The sequence below is a fragment of the Suncus etruscus genome, chromosome 5, assembly GCF_024139225.1.
Source record: "Suncus etruscus isolate mSunEtr1 chromosome 5, mSunEtr1.pri.cur, whole genome shotgun sequence".
Lineage (NCBI taxonomy): Eukaryota > Metazoa > Chordata > Mammalia > Eulipotyphla > Soricidae > Suncus > Suncus etruscus.
The window spans coordinates 90,358,358-90,376,867 of NC_064852.1; the positions used below are offsets into that span (position 1 = coordinate 90,358,358).

Genomic DNA, 18,510 nt, shown 5'->3' on the forward strand with positions numbered 1-18,510 from the left:
TCTCCAATCACAGGATATGAATGACTACAAATCGTTCAGCCTTAATGGACTATGAAGATGGTCAGTGCTGGAAAAGGGCATATAAAGTGATTTAAAAAATAAAAAAACAAAAAACAAAATCAGATTGGTACTTCTAAAATTCATTTCAGGGGATTATTAAGAACATGTCAACTCCTTCATACTGGCCTGGAGGGAAAAACAAAACATAAAAAATGTCATAAAAATAAACCTAGACAAAAACAAATCAATAATAAATGAGTAAGAAATGACAACATCATGTTGGCTGCAAAAGGTTTTAGAACCAGATAAAGGAAAAAGAAAATTCACAAAATTTGCCATCATAGGCAGTGGGTGGGGGAATTAAATACATATTCAAGTCTTTCCAAAGGTCTTTTGGAGACAATCGAAGCACTTAAACTCTTGGTGGCCAATCTGGCCCACATCAAGAGACAGTGTCTTTGAGCTTGGAGACGATTTTCTTGTCTTTGACTCTTCGATTCTGAAACCAAATGGTCACTTGTCTCTCGGATAGATTTGTGGCAGCCGAGATTCGCCGCCTCTTGTCCTTGTTAATGAACTTGTTAATGGCATACTCGTTCTCCAGTTCTTTGAGCTGCAGTTTGGTGTACGGCACCCTCTTTTTCCTCCCTCGACGGTAGACACACATGTCTGGCTGATTTAGAGCCACATCCCCTAGTATAAAAAAAAATAGCACGGGCAAAATTAGAACAGGATATCTGGAGTCCCCAACTGGGGGATGTTTGTCTGTTTGAAGAGGGCAGAAAGAATAAAGGAAGTGAGGCTGTTTATTTACGCTTTGTTATTATTTACATAGACTTATTATTCACAGGTTATTAAAGAAAGATTATTTACACTTCAAAGTGAAGGTGAATTTGATGGATCATCGTGGTTGTTCAAACCGGCATCTTAACAAGCCTGCACTTTTATGGCAGGGTTACTGGGGACCCTTCTAAGGATAGTTTCTGCAAATGTCAGTTGCACACACATAAAAGTACACAAGCACTTTTTTGTTTGTTTTAATTGCAGGTTGTTTGCTCAAGCTTTGATTTCTTGGATGTCCGTGTTTGGAAACTGTGAGCTCTGCTGAAGCAGTTTCAGTAGTCACCCTACAGAAATTATATCTGATAAAACGAGGCCTAACTCTGTGACACCTCTTGCGGGAGGCGGAGTCACAACCTGAGCAAAGGCACGAAAAGATCCTCAATTTTAAGAGAAACACACACACACACACACACACACACACACACACACACACACACACACATCAACACGCCTAGCCTAATCCCAAGAAGAGAATTATGAGAAAGGCCATTGAAATCTTTGCAGAAGGAACAGATTTCACTAGAACAGAACAAACTGTTGGTGGGGGTGAACCCTGGTTGGGAGAGAAGAGGTGCCCAGTCCCAAGTTGGGCCCAGCATGCTAAGCCTGTCTCTGTCTCTCCCGCTCTCCCTCCCGTCCCTACCTGGAAAGGACGATTTCCAAAAGTGGGAGCCCTGGGGCTGCTCCTTGGCGCAGTACACCTGGCTGTTCCACCCGTTGGCCAGCGTCCAGGATTGGTAGCCCTCCATGGAGATGTACGCCTCGTGCCGCGGCTCCCCCGAGCCGAAGGTAGACACCATGTCGATGTAGCCAGGCACGTGCTGGTAGGGGCTCGTGTAGCCCTGGTAAAAGGACACCTCTTTGGCCCGCCCGGGCACCTCGTTGGCCGGCACGCTGCTGCTCGCCAGCCCAGACACGTCCATGTACTTCTCCACCGGGAAGCCCCCGAGAGACGCGTGCGGCGACGACTTGAGCGCGTTCTGCTGCAAGCCCACGCCGTGCGACATGCGGCAGCTATAGTAGCCGTTGCCGAAGTGGTAGCCATAGCCCAGCGCCGGAGCGCCGGGGGGCGCTGCGGTGGCCGGACCGGGCGCCGGGCACTCTTTGGCGGCGGGCGCCTCCGGCCGCGCCGTGACCACCGCCGAGGACGACGAGGACGAGGCGGAGCCCGCGCGCTCCGAGGTTCCCGGGTAGGAGAAGCCCGAGGCCGCCGCCGCCGCCGCCGCTGCCGCCGCCGCCGCCGCCGCCGCCGCGCGCCCCGAGTGCGTCCCGGCGAACACCGGCGCCGAGAGGAAGCCGCGACACTGGCCCGGCGCCGCCACCGAGGAAGACGACGGCGACGCCGAAGAGGCCGGGGCCGCCGCCGCGGCCCCACCGTCCGCCCGCAGCGAGTCCATATCCCAGCTCCCCGCACGGCTCATGGCCCGGCCCGGCCCGGCCCGGGCCCCGGCCCCGGCCCCGCGCTGGACACCATGGCGCGGCGCGCGCCTCCCTCCGCGCCTTTCTCTCGGCCGGCTTCTGCTCCCGTCCTCGCTCGCCCCTCGCCCTCTCTCCCTCCGTGCGCCTCCCGCCTCGCGCCTGCCTGCCCGCCCTCCAACAGGTTAGCTCATCGCGGGACGTTTATAAAAACGAAGTTCAGGTCGGGAGGGGGTTCGGGGCTGGTCGGGGGGCCGCCTTCCTCCCCGAGGGCTCGGCTCAGGGCCGCGCCATTGGCTGCGCGGGGCCACGTGGGGATGGGGGCGCAGAAGAGCTGGGCTCGGGGCCCGGGTCCCCGCAGGACCCACCCACCGGGCCCCTACCCCCTCCCCTGTCCACCCTCCCCGAGACCCCAGCGTGTTCGCTGCAGCCACCCCCACGCGCCGACTGCGCGGCCGCCCATCTCTGGCCGGGTCTGCGAGGGAGACAGGATTCCAGGCCTGCGCCAGGACTCGGGCACGGCGCTGTGCCACCTTTCCCCAGCTCCCCAAGCTTGCACAAGTCAAGCAAAGCAAAGGACAGAGGTGGCTCGAAAAGTTGGGAGAACAGTTCCAGTGTAGATCCTGTTGCTTTATTTGCTGGACTAGCTGACCTGAGACTCCGCACACGAGGGAGCGACTTTTCCCGATGTTGCGTTGCTAATGGGGCGAAGGCGTCTCGCTCAAGGCCCTCGGGATTTTGGCCCGTTGGAGCGGGTCACTCGCTCCACACACCGTCTTTCTGCTCAGAATATGCCCACGAACAGCCCTCGGAACGAGGGGACAGAGATTTACAAGTAAGTAGAGCAGACGAAGAGACCCGTCCTCTTGGGGCAAAGCTGGACGAGATCTGGGTAAAATTCGGATGCCTCATCCAGGCTCTTTGCTCGGCACGGCCCTTAGAAGCACCCAGAGGAGCCGCGGGGAATAACTCAGCTGTTGGTGGCCAAACTCGTGCAGCTCGACCCGCCTCCTGCATTTTGCAGCCACCGCCCCCACTCCACCCCCGCCAGTTACTCACACCAATTAATGGAAAACTTCACTTTCCCAGGGACCTTTGTTTCTCTTTCTTTTCCAAACTGCCAACTGCGAGAAACTGAGAGAGACTCGCTAAGAGGGTGTTGTTTTCTAAAGAAAGTTGGGGCTCCTGATAGGAGCCACCCAGAGATAAGGGGTCTGACGACTCCCAGGAGGCTGGGAGAACTCCAAAGGCTGTCAGAAGGAAAACAACAAAAACTTCACCGGACCCTCCTTCCTTCACCAAAGTGCCCTGGTTTACACTCCCCCAAGTTAGTCGTTGATGGGGGTCCATTACAAGCCCTGTGGTGGATTTAAGGGACCATTTTAGGAGCAACACCAGACCCACTGAACCGAGGATCCTCTAAGGGTAGGGAATCCTCAGATAGTCCAATTGGTTCTTGATTCCACAGGGCTTCCCAGGGCTGCCCACTTCCAGCTTGCAGTTGGTGCTGCTGCCTTGGGGCTGTGGATGGGGCACGCAAAAGCGGGAACCTTCCTGGGCCAGACCTGGCATTCCAGGGTGGGCCGCTGGTGTTGGGAGTGTTGACACGCAGAATGCAGTAACCATAAAAGGCTCAAATAAAGGGGAAAGTTATGAGAGGGGCGCTGGAAAGGAAAAGCAGGAAGAATTTGTTTGACCTTTTTGAAGTCCTAGACATGTTCACGATCAAATTTGAAACTGGAAGAGCCTAAGACTGCAGAAAGTTGTGGATATGAGTTTTTTCTCACAGGCATACCAGATTTGCTGGTGAAAAAAGTTTGGGCAAGTTGAGAGAAGGAAAAAGACAGAAACAAGCGAAGGCTAGGATTGGTGACTTGAAAACCCCAGCCAGGAGCAGAGGAGAGAGTGGCTGACATTCTGAAAGAGTCCTCTTTGCCCAACATTTTTAGTACTAAACCAATCATAGCACGACACCTAGAAATGCTCTCAATTTTTCTTGCTCCTCCTTGCTCTCTTCTCTGAGAGGAGAAGTGTGGAGATATTAAAATTAATTTTTTGTGACCCCTCAGTTTCAAGTGAAAATAAACAAGTTGACTTATTTTAAAATGTAACTAACTGAGCCAACGAACTTTCCATTACTTCAAACTAAACATCTCTCTGATTTGGTGCCCTAGGATGTCTGGGCTCTTCTCTACCAGAAAGATATTTTAATGGCAGTTATATTGAAACATCAGGATAAGAAATACCAGGATAGGGCCCGGAGAGATAGCACAGCGGCGTTTGCCTTGCAAGCAGCCGATCCAGGACCAAAGGTGGTTGGTTCGAATCCCGGTGTCCCATATGGTCCCCCGTGCCTGCCAAGAGCTATTTCTGAGCAGACAGCCAGGAGTAACCCCTGAGCATCGCCGGGTGTGGCCCAAAAACCAAAAAAAAAAAAAAAAAGAAAGAAATACCAGGATAGGAAGGAAGAACTTGTCACGATTTCCTGCTTTCAAGTGGCCCTTCAGTTATGGCATAAAATGATGGAAGACGAGAGAAATTAAAAAAAAAAAACAACTCTCCTCAGGGGTAGCTTTGTTCCTAGTCATCCTTCCAAAAGCTTCTAGTTTGGGGGGCAAGTTTGGGCTTTTTTTCTGCTTATTCTAGCAGGTGTTTAGAGACCAGAGGTGCTTTGGACAAGGAGCATTGCCACTTGCTACCCTGTTGGTGATTTACCTCTAATACATCCCTTGTGGTGGCAGCTCTGGGGGAAGGACTGCACTGGGGAGACAGGCTTTAACTGAACCCACTGGAGGCTTCTAACCAAGAACCTCAGGTAGGGGCTGGGGTTGGATCTTAAAACTGTTTTTGAGTACCAGGCAAAGTCAAGAGTGAGCTGCTCTGCTTAAGAATGAATCAGGCAGAGTTTACAAATCGGGTTGATAAGGAATTTTAAGGCAGGTTTTATTTTGCTTGTATAACATGCACTTGGATTGATTTCATTTTTAAACATAATGGGGAACACTTTTGTTGGTGATAAGACTTTAATAAAATAGTCTTTGTTAAATAAAAATAATTTGCATCCTGAAATGTTTGTAATCTCTAACATGTTATTCAGTGAATTCAGATGCCACTTTTTCTGATTTGGTGAGAAACTTTGCATGGCCCTTTATTGTGGATATGTGTGTGTGTGTGTGTGTGTGTGTGTGTGTGTGTGTATGGAGAGATAATTTAATTCCCCCTGTTATCCCACCATAGGCACCATTTTTGGTGAAACTTAAATTTTATAATTTAAATTTCTTTTCCTCCTTGTATTTTATAATCATGTTCCTGTATGGGTTGGAATAAGAGCAAATGACAGTGCAATTTAGATTTATTGACAAACAGAGTTTCTCTACTTTTCAAGACATCAGTGAGCTTAATTGGCCACATAATCATGGCCATTTGAGCCAGGACAATAACAAGGTCCTATCAAAATAGGATTCTGGGGGTTCATTTAAAACTGATTTCTTTGTTGGCCATGCCAGACAGTCTCAGGACACCCTCCTAATTAACTTATGAAAAGCAAAAAAAAAAAAAAGTAAAAATAAAGTTTCATCTCAAAGTAAAGTCTTAAAACCAGCAAAACTGACCGAATAGTGTTCTTAACCAACACTGTGCCCCCCCCCCCCCGACAACTTTGAACTCTGAAGGTAATTTTCTCACTGCAGGCAATACCTATTTTCATTCGGGTTGGAAACATCAAAAGGATTTTTTGTTTGTTGGCTTCTAAAATCAGTGAAATCCTAAAAACGAACACTTTCTAAGTTCGAAATGTATTTAATTTTGATTAGCAGACAGATAAATGTCTGCTAATTTTTTTAAATGCAAATGAATGGAACAACAGTCAATACCTCCTCTCCAAACCCAACGCTTTATTTAGTTGGTGAAACCTGGTTTGCCTCGAGTAGTGTGGAGGCTCCTTATTTGCGATGGAGAGAAATTCTCCTGTTGGGGAGGAGACTGAGACAAGGAGCCTTCCCTCTCCCAGAAGTACTAACCGCTCTGAAGGAGGAGCTGGGGGTGGGGTGGGCCTAGAGACGGGGAACCAGGTAGCTAGTTGATTTCCCCGATACACCCCTACTGGACATGAGAAAAGAGGGGAGCGACAAAAATTTTCTGCTCTTTGTCCGACTACTCAAAGTGCAGGGCTGTCCGGAGAACACATTTCTCCAGCAGAACTGTAACTGGAATTCAGTAAGAGCTCACTGTTGGCCCTTGAGAAGAAGGGAGCAAGTGAGCCGCACTCTCTCTTTCGCAGCGCACGCCATCTCTGTGGGCAATAAGCATGTGGTCACCGGCAGGGCAAAGGGCTGAAGGTTAGAGAAACGCCGAACCGCCAGGGCGAGAGGTGAAGGAAAGGAGAGAGGGGAAGGAAAGGAGGGAGGTGAAAGCAGGCAGGCAACATCGCTTCCAGGCCGGGCGCTGCGCAGTTCCCCGGGCCTGGCGCTAGATGTCCCTGCAAGTTTTCCTGTCGCGCCTGAGTGGCCCGAGCTGCAGGCTGGCAACGGTGGCGAGGAGCCCCCCAAGTCCTGGGAAATGGTAGCTCGGCTCTGCCACAGAGGCCCTTAGAGATGGAAGGGCAGCCGCGATGGTCTAGGCCAGGAGAAAGAGAATTGGAAACAGACACACAGAGCATGAAGAGCCCGAGAATGCGGGGCCAGTCTGCCTTTGGAGGGCAGCCCTATGCGGTCCTCCATAAGTAGGCCTGTTGTGGCCAAATTTGCGCTGCCCTCACGAACCGAAACCATCAGCTAAGAGTACCAGAGAAACCTGGCCCAGGAATTCACCGCTCAGATTTGAGATCTGGAGAGTCTCACCGATTATAGCATTCACAGGCTTCGAGCGAGTTTTGGCCCTGTGCAGGCCCGCGGGTTTGGGTCCGGTGGAAGGAGGAGACAGGAGTTAACCAGAAGGTCACATGGCGCTGGGCACTTCAGTCTTTACCTGAGCCCCTCCCCTGTCCGCCCTGCTGACATTTCAAGCTGAAACTTAGCTGACATGCTTACACTCCACCCTGTTCCTACTCAAAAAACAAATACTTAGTCTGGTGGTTTGACAACAACAAACAAGAAAATTAGGCTTCTTTTCTCCTTTCTAGGAAAAAAATGCTTTGAGTCCATTTGAGGAAAGCTCCACTGCCATTCTTACCCCCAGTGCATCTTAAAAAAAAAATTCCTGCCCCCATGGGCCTGAGTGATAGTACAGCATTTGCCTTCCATGTGGCATACCTGAATTTTATCCCTGGCATCCCATATGGTCCCCCGAGTTCATCAGGAGTGATTTCTGAGCGCAAAGCCAGGAGTAAACCTTGAGCACCACAGGGTGTGGCTCAAAACCCAAAAAAGCCTGCCAAACCACGAGGGCATGGGCTGATTCTTGGCTTCAGGCACTTGGCTCTGGTAAGTTATGTACCTAGAAAGTGGGTAAGAAGCTTCAAAACTTTAAGGCACCCGAAGGCTGTGTATTGAAATCAGGGATATTTGAGCAAGAGATAGGATGGCAGATAGGTAACGCCTTGCACTTGGTGACCCTGGTTCTATCTGTGGCAACACATGTAGTCTCTGAAGCATTATCAGGAGTGATCCCTTAGTGCAGAGACTGGAGTAAGCCCTAAGCACTGCTGGCTAAGGTTCCTAGTAAAGAAAAAACAACAGCAAATACGGTTGTTTGACAGGTCTCAGGTATCATAATCCACATTCTGAAGCTGGTTTAAGGCTTAACACTAAATACACCAAAAAGAAGGGTGTTTATATTCTTACCACCCTTTGTCTCTTATAGTTTCACTGTTTTTTGAGAATCTCTATTTAAAGAAAACATGTGAGAATTTGGAAAATCGACCAAAAAAAGAATGTTGCCAAAAGCTTTAAAATATCATAGAACTAGGCTAGTATCTTGAGATAGGGTTTAGTCGAGAGCAGAATCTAATTCTAGAGTAGTGCAAACTTTAGAGATGGTACAAAAGAGAAGATGGTAAAAAAAAAAGAATATGGGCCAGAGAGATAGCATGGAGGTAAGGCGTTTGCTTTAATGGGAATATTAGAGAAAAATATATACATATACATAAAGTGGCAAATATTACTACTACTAGTAGAGGTGGAACCTAATTAAATGACATTAAATATTATAATGGACGTTCAGTATCCACGTAACTGTGTTAAAACAGTGTAGTGAAAGAAAGTCATAGGTGTCCTCTGTGTTTCGACCCAGTGGCCAAAAAAACCACAAACATGCTAGAATTGCAACATTGGGCTAGGCTATTTAAAAGGTGCAAGATAGTTTCCCCAAACTTCGAGGACTGAAGGTGTCACCTAAAATGGTGTTTTCCCCTTTCAACAACTGATATGCGAGAGGGAGCAGCCTTAGGAACCAGGGGCGCGGTGGGTTCCGAGGACGTTAGTGGGAAACCTGCTGGGAGGGTGACGAGGGGAAGAAGGTCTGCTGCTCGGATTTGCTCCTGCGGCGGCCTCCGGGACTCGCAGCGGCCGACAGCGCGGGGAAGACAGACGGGGGCGCCAAACGACAGCAATAAAGGCAGCCGCGACTTCCGCCGGGTCGCGTCTCCGCCCGTTTTCCCCACCCCCAGCCCCGGCCCGGGCCTTGGCCCCATGGACCTTAGCTGAGTGCGAGGTGCCCAGTTCAGTCAGTCCTCAAAGCTTGTGTGTGTGTGTGTGTGTGTGTGTGTGTGTGTGTGTGTGTGTGTGTGTGTGTGTGTGTGTGTGTGACCTTCCCGGGGCTCTAGAAAAGGGAGCGATGACTCCCTTCCTCTGGGAGCGATGGGGTTGCGTTACCAGACTGATTGGAAGGAGTGGGGGCACTTCTCAGACCGGGTCCCACTGAGCTGGGAGCCCCCAAAACGGTGTCGGGAGGGCTCTCGCGATCGGAGTCCAGATCCTTCTGGAGCTGGGTCTCAAATGGACCGGGGACACGCCCTCCAGTGTGTTTCTGTACCCCCCACTCCTGCCTGCAGCCTCCCCCAGCCTAGCCAGATTTCCCAGCGCCTCGTTTCTCACCTAGGGCACGTTTCCAGTCCGTTTTGGCACTGGATTTTCCTTTAGTACCTGAAAGATGAGAGATTCGGTTTTTTTTTTTTTTTTTTTCCCTAAGCAAGGCTGGTGTTGTTGAAGTAAGTTGGCGCCGCGGGGAACAGGAGAGAAACTTTTGGCATGGACGACGTGTCTAAGTGTATATAAACGTACCTCACACCTCGCCTCCCGCACATTCCTGACTGCGCCCCCCAACGGGTCTAAGGTTCAAAAGGAACGCGCCCACCGAGGGAGATGGGCAAAGAGAACCCGGGCTGGCCCCTAGCACACTCCAGTGTGTGGGGTGTGGCTGCAGAAAGGAAAGGGGGGGCCTTGTTTGGGGTCTGGTTTGGCGCTGAGGCGAGGATGCGAGCCCCGCGCCCGGCGCCCAGATGCTAACTAAGGTCTTGGCCCTCCGAGGACGCTCGCAGCCCGGCCACCGAGTCCCGTTGCTGTCCTCTACGGTCGCCGCCGGCTGCGGCCCATCCCCTGGCGCTGCTGGCTGGCAAAAGGCACCATGCACTGGGGGTTCGGGCAGGGTGGGGCGCAAGCGCGGGAGGAGTCGTGGAACCGCCTAGAGTGAAGATTGATCTTCGTTAAAATGGTTGCCACCGGCGTCATTATGACCATCAAAGTTATCGCCAGCAGCCAAGCTCAGGCCTCGAGGAGCAGCAGCGACGCAAGGCTGCGGCTTTGCTCGTTTCTGGTCCGAGCATTCAATACCCCGGCCACAGGTAAGAAGCTGGAGCGCGGGTGGGTTGAGGGAGATGGAGATGGGAAAGACGAGCGGAGTAGGGGAGAGAGAGCAACATGGTTGTTAGGAGGAGACTAAATATCTTCATTCTGCTCCTTTAACCCCCGAAACCCGCTATTGTGCTGCAAATAATTGTTTGGGGAAGGAAGAGGAAAGCTGCTTTTTTTTTTTTTTTTTTTTTTTTTAAATATCGGGGGGTGATTTCTGCTATGAATAGTCCAGCGAGTTCATTTTCCCCAGGGAAAATGCGGGGGGTAGAGGGAGAGAGAGAGCGCGCGAGCGCGAGAACGAGCGAGAGCGAGAGAGAAGCTTGTCCATAAACTGGATTATAAAAGTAATATAATTCTGGACTTGGAATTAAAAACTCACTCGGTGAACTGTGTTAAACATTAGAGAGGACCTCATGATTTCCGCTTGGAGAACAGGGCCCAACGCACCTCCCAGCCACGTAGACTGAAGTGCTTTCCAAACTCTACATCCTCGCTCTTCTCGCTCATCTCTCTCACTGTCTCTCTCTCTGTCTCTCTCTCCCCCACCCCATTTTGTGTGTGTGTGTGTGTGTGTGTGTGTGTGTGTGTGTGTTGAGAGAGGGGAGTAGTCGGTTCCCTGTCTGTTAAATAAAATCTGGTTTTGAAATACGAGAGATAAGTAATCCAGACAGGAGCGCAAGGTCTTCTCCTTACGCAACTCTTCCTACATCCGCCCACTTGTCCCCCCCCCAACCCCCAGCTTATCCCCTCCTGCTTGTAAATGTTTTAAAAAAAGAAGAAGAAAAGAAACCCTTCCCTACCATCTACCCTGGAAAAATCAGGGCATTATCTATTATTTAACACGTATCTGTGTCCGAGGAAAAATGAGGAAGGCGCCTGCATGATTAAGACCTAAGGGGCAACCCAGCAAACTGAGAGCGTAATGATGCCCCTAAATGAAGGGGGAAATGTGCCGCGGCGCGCGCTATTAATCAGACTGTCAATTCTACCCCCGAGGCCAAGCCCCCGGGCGAGCAGCGCCGGCTCGGAGCGGGCGCAGGACCTGAGCATTTCTTCTCACTTCTTGTCTCTTCTCGCCTCCTACCTGGATCTATTTGTCTGCTCCGAAGCCGCCTTCATTACCCACTGACAGGAGCGTGTATTTATTTGCTTATAAACCTGTTACAATAAATGATTATTCGAACGGCGTCATTCGTACCTTAATGACGAGCGAGCGCTACTTTTTGATGAATGACATCTTGGGCTCGGAAGGATGTATGGGTCATTTTGACCAGTCATTCCCTCGCTCTGGCATCCCACATTTTTTTCCCGCCTCCCTCCAAAAAAAAAAGAGATAATAATATCGAGAGGCGCTCGCTGGGGGCTGAATGAGAATTAGCCCTAGGCACAGCCCATCATTAGCACGGGACAGCCGGGCCACCGTGACACTTTTTAGAAAGCTGAGATGATGGAAAGAATAAGAAAAGAGATGATTCTGATGGAGAGGGGGCTGCACAGCCCAACGGCCGCCAAGAGGTTCTCCAATTTGTCCGACTCGGCTGGCAATGCTGTGCTGGAGGCCCTGGAAAATTCGCAGCACCCGGCTCGCCTCAGCCCGCGCTTGCCGTCCGCCCCCCTACACGGCGCTCTGGGAGACCTCCCGGCCAAGGGCAAATTCGAAATCGACACTCTCTTCAACCTGCAGCACCCGGGCAGCGAAAGCTCCGTCTCGTCCGAAATCGCCGCCGCGGAGGGCCGCAAAAAGCCGGGCCACTATTCGGACGCGGCCGCCGAGGCGGACATGAGCAGCGACGTGGAGGTGGGTTGCTCGGCGCTGCGCTCCCCGGGAGGCCTCGGCGCGGCCGCGCCGCTCAAGGAAAACAACGGCAAAGGTAACCGCGCCGCGCGTCCCGGGCTCTCAGCCCCGGCTCCCGGCTCTTCCGCGGCCCCCTGCGGGTCCTGGCTGTCTGTGCCTTTGACCCTCTCCGACCCTCCTCCAGAAAGCTGCACCGCGCTAGCTCGGACACGATCAGGGCCGTCTTGGGTGGGTGAGTGGAGGGACCTTGCTCTCGGTTCTGCTCCTAGGGTCTCCTAGAAAGGCGCGGGCCTGGGGTTCCCGGTCCTCGGGTGTTCCAGTCCTCCTCGCTCCTGAGACTGGGGAGAAAAAAGGATTCTTCTCCTGGGTCTAACTACTCTAGCCAGCCGATCGGTCCGAGCCAGCCAAAGTGAGGTTAGGGGAAGGGTGCCCAGAGCAGCTGCTCTGCCTCTGAGACCCCAAGGCCGAGTGGAGGGGGCGTTCATCTGAGCAAGTCTGGAGGCAGCCCCATCGGGCACTTCAGGGAAACCCACCTGGGTTAGTGGGGGAGAACAGAAGTCGAAAAGTAGAGAGCATTCCCCTCAAGGTTCCCATTTGAGGTATGCTGCTGCCCTTTGGAGCTTTAAACGTATTTTAAATTAAGTCCAAATACTGCCCAAAAATGCTTAGCGGTCGTGCGGGAAAGGTGCCTCGTGCGTGGCCAACGCGGGGCTTCTCAAACTGAGCCAGGAGGTAAGCAGTTTGTCCTTAGCCATCCCCGACCAGAGTTGAAATAGTCCAGATAGTACCATTATTATTATTTTTTAAAGCTCCTTCATTGAGTTCCTATTATTTGGTTCTGAAGGGTTCCCCAAACTTTATTGATTCTCTCCGCGGCCACAATTTGTAAGAATGACAGAACACATCAATTCAGACAGCTCTTCGCCTTCCCGCGGCAGATCCTCGGCTCGGCGGGTAAGCCCGGCGCGGGGTTTCCTGCTCGGTTTCCAGCGACTCATATGCTGTTTGTTGGCCGTTTGTTTGCCAGGGTACGCGGAGAGCGGCTCCACCGCCAGCACCGCAACGTCTGCGACCGGCGGTTCGGGCCTCGGAAGCCTGCATGGAGGCGGCGGCGGCGGCGGCGGGGGCGCGGCCCTGGGCAGCTCCGGCTCGGGAGCGGATCAGGTGCGGCGCTACCGCACGGCGTTCACCCGCGAGCAGATCGCGAGGCTGGAGAAGGAGTTCTACCGGGAGAACTATGTGTCGCGACCCCGCCGCTGTGAGCTGGCTGCGGCGCTCAACCTGCCCGAAACCACCATCAAGGTATCGATTCTAGAGGGCCTCGCGGCTCCACCATCCCGAGGGGGCCTGGGTGATGTTGCGTCTGTACCACCTTTCTGGGAGTCTAGCTAGATTTAGCAGAGGGCTAGAAAATCTGCGGGGAGAAAAGTCACCCCCAAAAGCCACTAAGAAGAGGCCTATTTCTATTTCAGAGGCCGAATCCGAGGGTTTTTTCCAGCCAGTCTGATCTGGCCAGGTTCTGAAATGGGGAAACCGAAGCCTCAAATGCTCCCTGTCTGGAGGACTCTCCAGTCGGCCTGGAGCCTGTCTAGGCGCCTCTTGCACAAGCCCTCAGTCCCTCTTCCTTCCTCAGGGCGGCAAAGTCGGCTCCTCTTTGTTCTCTGACACAAATATAGAGGTGAAACTTTATTTGCTCTTGATTTTTGGGGTCTATTTCCCACAGAAATCCTTACAACACAGAGAAAAGGGTGCTGTATTTACAAAAATGGGTTGGACTGAGAAAGTGGTTTCCTACAAACCGCCCCCCCCCCAGGGCATTGGGGGAAAAGGAACTGTGGGGGCGAGGGAACGCAACAAAATTGTCCCTGTTTATGTATCTTTAGGTGATTAATTTTCTTAGACATTCCGGACAGCTAGCCCGGGAGCTTATGCGACTGGGAGGATTTGACACTCTGGAAAAGGAAAAAAGAAAGTCCACGGGCGGGGTGTGCAAATCTCCCTCCGATTTGCTCGGGCTTTCTTTAGAGTGGTGATGGATGATGTCTTCATTAGATGCCTTCATTAGATGTTAGGAGGGGGTAGATAAACCCCCTTCCCAGATTAAGAGAATGGCGGTGTCCTCGTCCTCCTCACTTCTTCGAGGTAGCCGATTCCGAAAAGAGTAGTTTGTTTTGTTTTTTTGGGTTTTTTTTTTTTTTTTAAATATCCAAATTGTGTCCAAGCCCAGCAAACTAGTCTTTGCAGCCCTAAAGACTCCAAGACCTGGAGCGGGCACACTTAGAGGCTGCTGTAACAGCGGGCCCTCTTTCGGGACGGCCTAGCTTGCCAGGACAAATCCTGGGATTGAGTGGACCTGAGCGAAGCCAGGTCCTGGGGGGGCCTGGCAGGAAGGAAGGAAGGAAGGAAGGAAGGAAGGAAGGAAGGAAGGAAGGAAGGAAGGAAGGAAGGAAGGAAGGAAGGAAAAAGGGAAGGAAAGGAGGAGGAAGGAAAGAAGAAAAAGAAAGAAAGAAAGAAGGAAAGAAGGAAAGAAAGAAAGAAAGAAAGAAAGAAAGAAAGAAGGAAGGAAGGAAGGAAGGAAGGAAGGAAGGAAGGAAGGAAGGAAGGAAGGAAGGAAGGAAGGTTGAGCTGGGCAGAGGGAAGAAAAGAAAAGAAGGCAGCACAGAGCAGCGGAGCATGAGCCCCGGGAGCCCAGCCGTTGGGGAGGAGGGAGATCCACTGCAGAGGGTGCGTCCCGGGTCCCCAACCGAGTGTGAGCCTGGCAAGGCCGGTGGGGACCAGGCTCCAGGTCCCGGGGGTGGGCCCGGGGCTGGGGACCCGGGCGGGATGGGAACCTGGGGAGGGTGTGCAGGTCTAACTCGGGGTGCGGCTGTGGCTCTCCCTCCTCTCAGGTGTGGTTCCAGAACCGGCGCATGAAGGACAAGCGCCAGCGCCTGGCCATGTCGTGGCCGCACCCGGCCGACCCCAGCTTCTACACCTACATGATGACGCACGCGGCCGCCACGGGCAGCCTGCCGTACCCCTTCCACTCGCACGTGCCGCTGCACTACTACCCGCACGTGGGCGTCACGGCGGCGGCGGCGGCGGCGGCGGCTTCGGGCGCGGCGGCCGCGGCCTCGTCCCCCTTCGCCACCTCCATCCGCCCGCTGGACACCTTCCGCGCGCTCTCGCACCCGTACTCGCGGCCCGAGCTGCTCTGCAGCTTCCGCCACCCGGGCCTGTACCAGGGGCCCGCGGCCGCCGCGGGGCTCAACAGCGCGGCCTCGGCGGCGGCGGCGGCAGCGGCGGCGGCGGCCGCGGCCTCCTCCGCCGCGGCCACCGGGGCGCCCCCCAGCGGCGGCTCGGCGCCCTGCTCGTGCCTCAGTTGCCACAGCAGTCAGTCCGCCGCCGCCGCCGCCGCCGCCGCCGCCGCCGCGGCGCTGGGCTCCCGGGGAGCGGGCGGCGGGGCCGGTGCGGGCGGCGGCGGCGGCGGCGCGGGCGCTGCCGGGGGGTCGGACTTCGGCTGCAGCGCCGCGGCGCCGCGCTCCGAGAGCGGCTTCCTGCCCTACTCGGCCGCAGTGCTCAGCAAGACGGCCGTGAGCCCCCCGGACCAGAGGGACGAGGCGCCGCTCACCAGATAACTACACCGCCGCCGCCAGGGGGCCCGCGCCCGCCGCGCCCACGGTGCCCGGGAGTCAGTCCGTCCCCTGAGCGCCCCGACTCGTGCGCCCGCGAGTGCCCTCTGTGCCCCTCTGCCCTCCGTAACGCGGCCGCCAGGAGGCGCCCCGGAGCGGGAGGCTGAAAGGAGCCCCCTTGGGTGGGGTGGGGGGACAGGAGGCACAGATGGGTGCAAAAGCCTCTGGCAGGAGTCTCCCCAAATTACGTCTATTTTTGTATTTGCTCTCCAGTAGCCTTCCCTCCTCTTGAGTATGCTTCCCGCCGCCCAGAAAAGCCCCTCTTCTCTTCCCCGCTCTGAACGCGCTCTTGGTTTCCCCCCGAGACAATCCCCCTGGGTTCCAAGCCAGTGCTCTGGGGTCTCTGGGCGTCCTCGGATTAGCCGGAGTTTCTGAGCTAAGGAGTCGGGGAGCGGCAACAAAGAAAAGACGGGCAGCGGTGTGCATGAGCGCTTTGGAAAAGTGAGGCGAGCACCTCGAGGGTCCCCATCGCTGCGCTGCGGCCTTGATTCCTTCCTTCCATCTTTTCTTTTCGTTCCAGGAGAATTGGGGTGTGTTTCGGGGGAACCACTGCTTTTTTGTGTGTGAGAGCTTTGGGGGGAACCCCGAGCAAAGGGGAGTCGGAGGGGAAGGCCGGGAGGGCTGGTGGCAGAGGGCGGTCACGGTGATGGAGGTGGTGGTGACGGTGAGAAGCTTCTGCGCGTGCGAGCGAGAGCTAGGCCGGCCGGCTAGACTTGGGTCACCCGGCCTTGGTAGGACGGCGCAGGACGGCAGCGCTGGAGGTTTCGCCAGGGCGCTCCGTTGGCCTTCGGTATGGAAGGCTGCGGCATCTCATTTGATCCAAAAGGCAAAGAAACAGGCTGCTGTTGTCTCAGGCAGCAACGAAGGGGGAGAAAGAAAAGACGGGGACGGCTAGTTGGACGGATGGCTGCAGTCCTTGAGAAGCTTTTTCAGCTCAGTTCTGTTTTTGTCTTTGTTTTGTTTCTTTTTCTTCCACCTGCGGGGCTCTCGACTGATCTGGGAAATACTTGAATCTCTAGCTATATTCTCCTGAAGCATTTCCTTCCACTTTTCTAAATTCGATCTCTCCGTACCCTTGACCCCTCTCTTTTCTCTTCCATCCTTGTTTCCCTCCCACCCACCCCCACCCCGGGCGAAATGGTTCTTGGCCTATTTCTTATGCGTGTCTAGAGCGTGTGCGTTGCTGCAAAAGCCACCGCTGGGTTGCTGAGACCCGCTCTGCCATCATCGCCGGCTACTGGAGGGGTTTCCTTGAACTCTAAGAAAGGCACATCAAAAACCCACCAGTGTTAACTGCCACGTCAATTTTGATGCTAATAATGTGCAGATTATGACGAAAATTGCCAATCATGCTCTCTGATGGACCTCCTTTGAATGTGGAATTGGAGAAAAGTTCCCCGCACGGAGACCTGCTGTCAACTACTAACAACCCGCTAAGGGAAGTCATTAGGAGAGACGGATAAGAGACTCGGTACATAAAACATTGTTCTTGGTGCATAGAATGTACGTTATTTAATGTTATCTCTGTTACCTGAAGTGATTTCGCAGAAGAAAGCCACGTTCTTATCATCTCAATTGCCAATTTTCATTTTGGTAACTTGGACGCCCTGGGTAGACTTTCCTCTGTTAAGTTAATATTCCGCAGCCTCATTAAATCAAGCCCAGATATTTCCATAATGCTCCCCGCAGAGTCACTTCGCTCCTCACATAATGAGATTTTCTGAAGAGTTGAAGCCCGAAAATAACTTGCTAGTGCATGTTTTAGACCCAGCGAAGTGGGTATGTGTGTATGTTAAAATGTAGGTTCTACCTGCATATTCATGTATGTGTGTAGATATATATGTATGCCTATGCATATATACCTTCTCAAACACATACATAGATAAGAGAGACACACGTCCATATATACCCATTGGCACTACTTTCTGAAATTAATTTTAAATTTGCATTTGAATCTTTAAAGGCACAATTTTAAAAATCATTTCCTAAAAATAGGCTTTCAACAAACTTTTGAAAGAATTCACTGTACAGGAGAAATTATTTTCTTCAAGTGGAAAATATTTCAAGGGGAAATAGTATTTTAAAACTCTTGGGGTCTATTAAATATTCCCATAAAATGTTAGAGAACTTCCCAATGAAATAGCAATGATCTGATACGCAACTTTTTGCTTTGTTTTTCTTTAAAGAAGTGAGACTACTTACATAAAATATTGATTATACCAGCTCTGACTGAGTTTACATAAAATATTAATATATAATTTAAGACTAAGTAAAATAAACCAAAATATGGTACCCTTTTTATCAGCTTTACCTTTGTAGATTGTTAAAGTCCTTTCTTATGATCAGCTATTAGATGTATATAGGTTCTTTAGGCAATAATGTTTACATCTTCCCCAAAATATATATGATTGATGAGAACGCTGGTTGGTAAAATTAACATAAATTCATCTTATGTTAGGTCCATTGGATCTGGTTATTATATTAAAGTAAAATTGTAAATAAAGTTTCGTGCTTTAAAATTGCTGACTGTATGAACTCACTGTAAGATATTTTACAAATGTGCAATAATTATAAAGCTTTGTATATTACGTTATTTATTGTGTTTGGTCATGTAAAATAAATGTTATTTAAATCAGAGCAATTTTATTTGTTTAAGAGATTGCAAAACGGTGCGTGCTGGTGTTTGTTTTTAACTGAGGCATCCAAGGTTATGAAAATCTCTTAAAACAACATATTTAAATCCATATAATACACATATCAGATGGATTAATTCATTCTAATCATTATTTTTATGGCAAATGCATTACTCATGTTTATAGGAGACATGCATTACATCCAAACATTGGTTTAACGTTAATTGGCTGGCTAAACAGATAAGAGTGTTTAGGAGTAGTGTATGTGCAGATACGCAGGATAGAGGGCATGCCAACGTGAGGAGAAGTGCACACAAACACACGTAGCAGTCAGGACTGGGAACTGTTTGTGATTGCAGTAAACA

The 18,510-nt window shown here is 51.9% G+C and overlaps 2 protein-coding genes across 2 annotated transcripts; one reads left to right on the top strand and one right to left on the bottom strand.

The window, feature by feature from the left end:
- Positions 1-442: 442 nt before the first annotated feature.
- Positions 443-2,264, bottom strand: HOXD13 (homeobox D13). The gene is made up of 2 exons (XM_049773480.1): positions 1,487-2,264; positions 443-693 (listed from the first exon to the last, which is right to left on the bottom strand). Exons 1-2 carry the CDS (start codon positions 2,262-2,264, stop codon positions 443-445), a joined length of 1,029 nt encoding a protein of 342 aa, XP_049629437.1.
- A 9,226-nt stretch (positions 2,265-11,490) lies between these two features.
- Positions 11,491-15,458, top strand: EVX2 (even-skipped homeobox 2). Its single transcript, XM_049773442.1, has 3 exons — positions 11,491-11,917; positions 12,869-13,143; positions 14,730-15,458. The coding sequence occupies exons 1-3, from the start codon at positions 11,491-11,493 to the stop codon at positions 15,456-15,458; spliced, it is 1,431 nt and encodes a 476-aa protein (XP_049629399.1).
- Positions 15,459-18,510: the final 3,052 nt, after the last annotated feature.

What these genes read in the sequence shown, in the direction of transcription:
- EVX2 (XM_049773442.1), top strand. Translation starts at nt 11,491, where the DNA reads ATGATGGAAAGAATAAGAAAAGAGATGATTCTGATGGAGAGGGGGCTG. An exon ending in CAAGGAAAACAACGGCAAAG is followed by an intron (nt 11,918 to 12,868) that starts GTAACCGCGCCG and finishes TTTGTTTGCCAG; the next exon opens with GGTACGCGGAGAGCGGCTCC. An exon ending in TGCCCGAAACCACCATCAAG is followed by an intron (nt 13,144 to 14,729) that starts GTATCGATTCTA and finishes CCCTCCTCTCAG; the next exon opens with GTGTGGTTCCAGAACCGGCG.
- HOXD13 (XM_049773480.1), bottom strand. Translation starts at nt 2,264, where the DNA reads ATGAGCCGTGCGGGGAGCTGGGATATGGACTCGCTGCGGGCGGACGGT. An exon ending in TTGGAAATCGTCCTTTCCAG is followed by an intron (nt 694 to 1,486) that starts GTAGGGACGGGA and finishes TTTTTATACTAG; the next exon opens with GGGATGTGGCTCTAAATCAG.